This window comes from Perkinsus marinus (genome assembly GCF_000006405.1).
Source record: "Perkinsus marinus ATCC 50983 genomic scaffold scf_1104296960546, whole genome shotgun sequence".
NCBI lineage: Eukaryota > Perkinsozoa > Perkinsida > Perkinsidae > Perkinsus > Perkinsus marinus.
In genome coordinates, this window is record NW_003206092.1 from 1 (window position 1) to 2,508 (window position 2,508).

Sequence of the window (2,508 nt, forward strand, 5' to 3'; positions counted from 1 at the left end):
GCTTTCATCTACCAATAACACCAACAACAACATAATCAATACTACTACTACTAATATCACTGATGATTATGCTTATAATAAGGACTATATGATAGTACCTCATCCATAAAGCTCTTGATGAGTATCATATATGATGATACTGCATCCATTACGTTTGCTATCCTTGTAGTAGATACTCCTTTAGCAGCAGCAATATCGTCAATTAATGATCCACTATTGGCTCTAAAGAAGATCATCATCATCATCATCATTAAAATGATTATTATTATTACTGAGCAACATGCATCATAGCCCTGAGCTTATTGCCACTTATTGCTTCTTGTCCATTAAGTATTCTATAACTTCGTCCACCAGCAGCAGAATTATATCCTATAATATTTCCAGCTTTTAATGCTTGTGCTTCAACCATTTGAGCATGATCAGCCAATCTACCCATTTGTAAGCTATCATCTCTATTAATACGATTATTCTCGGCAAATAGTTCATCATCAGCCTTCCGCTTCATTTCTATTATTTTATCACGGAATCCCGTCAAATCGCCTTCGAGCATATCATGAATTTGTTCAAATTGTTCTTCTGTCACATTAGCTTCCTCTGCAAGTCTCTTCTTAACATATTCTTGCATCTCCTCTTCTGATAATCCCAAACGTTCAGCATCAGTAACAACTCTAGCTAATGTATTTGCTAGAGTCTCCTGACGATTGGATGATGATTTACCAAACTTCTCCATATTATCAGCTATTGCCTTAGCTCTCTTATCTGTGAATTTAGAAAGGGAACCATACTTATTGTTCATATCATATAAGCCTTGTCTATAATCATTTTTATCAAGTTCAGCATCAGCCATCATGATATCACGCAATTTACCAATGAATTTATCAATATAAGTAGATCCTTCTCGTGCTGATGTTATCATAACATCTTTTGATCGGGCCACCTCAACATCCAATCCTTTAATTGCCTTTTCCAAATCTTTAATGGTATTATTAGCTTTCCTTGATCTCTCTAAAGATGATTTAGTTAAAGATATTTCTGATGCATCAAACTCGTTCTTAAGTCTCATCTTCTCATTCTCTAATTCACCATCTATACCCTTTATTTCCCTTTCATTCTGAGGTAGAATATTGTCATACTTTGATACAGCATCACCAATAGCAGTATCCTCTTTAATATCCTCACTATGAACTCTATCTAATCCCCGTAGTAGACCATCAATAGAATGTAATATCTCCAATTGATTAGCTTTACCACCAGATAATAGATTATTAGTAGCAGTACGAACCGACTTGAATAACAAATCCTTGGCTTCTTTTTCTTCTCCTTTTAATTTCATAAGCTGATCTTCATACTGTCTCTTACTCTTAGAACGCTCTTGAGCAATGCTCTGTGACATTTTCTTACCGAAATTGTTCTTAGCAGTTTTCTCATCTCCTTCCACATCAGCTATATTATCACGCATCCTCCCTGTCATTGCTATTTGATTATCTTCATCAACTTCTGATCCTCTAAGAATATCTTTAATCCTATTCATGGATGAGCCATGAGCAGAGGTGAGGTCAGATAATTGCTTCTTCATATTTTTATCAATCTCTTCCTCAGAATTCGTCACCACTTCATGTAATTCTCCTTGTGCTTTATTGATATTAATACTATCAATACCTTGAATAGTATTCAATTCACCACTGCCTGATGATTGAAGACCCCTAACTGCATGCTTCATATTATCTTCTGAGGCTTTACGTGGATTCATTAGACTTGTAATATCTTTCTTTAATCCTTTCATCTCCTTTAATACATCATTAGCACCTTCATAGCTATTGCCTACTACAGATTGGATATCAGGTAAACCTTCCATGGAGGCATGTACTGAATCTTCGGCTTCTATTAATCTATCCAATTGTCCTTTGGATTCTTCTTCCATACTCACAACATCATCATCAGTAATCTTCTTATCGGAATTCACTCGCCCTTCTAATGTATTCTTCATAGCTTCTACACTTTGATGACTCTTTGTCATAGCATTTTCAAAGTCCATTTCCGATCCACTCAACATACTCTTCATCGCTGATTGTGATTTAACCAGTAACTTCTCCTTATCACCCACTTTAACTTTAATATCATTATCAACATCATTCTCGGCACCCTCTATCGTTTCTTCAGCAGAATGTATAACTCCTTGTTGATGCTCCATCTCTCTATCATTATTAACTGCTAATGTACCAGTTAATTGTGAATAACTATCAGCAGTCCTAGCGGCCGATTGTTGATTCTGTACTGTTATTTGAGCCAAGTTAGTATTAATCATCTCAGCTCTTCTTGATAATAAAGCCTTCTCATTACTTGATGATGATTCAATAGATTGTATTTCTCCACCTACGGATTCTTCTAGACTACTATCCATCTTCTCTAAAGCATTATCAGAATCCTTCTTCTCCCTTTCTACACCATCACTTATCCTTTCCACTGTACGTTCAGCATCTCGCATCGCTTTATTCATCGCTATTGTAT

The 2,508-nt window shown here is 35.7% G+C and overlaps 1 protein-coding gene across 1 annotated transcript; it reads right to left on the reverse strand.

The window, feature by feature from the left end:
- Nucleotides 1-268: 268 nt before the first annotated feature.
- Pmar_PMAR015064 (hypothetical protein, conserved) lies at nucleotides 269-2,305 on the reverse strand (the record flags this gene model as incomplete). Its single annotated transcript, XM_002772652.1, has 1 exon — nucleotides 269-2,305. The coding sequence occupies one exon, from the start codon at nucleotides 2,303-2,305 to the stop codon at nucleotides 269-271; it is 2,037 nt and encodes a 678-aa protein (XP_002772698.1).
- Nucleotides 2,306-2,508: the final 203 nt, after the last annotated feature.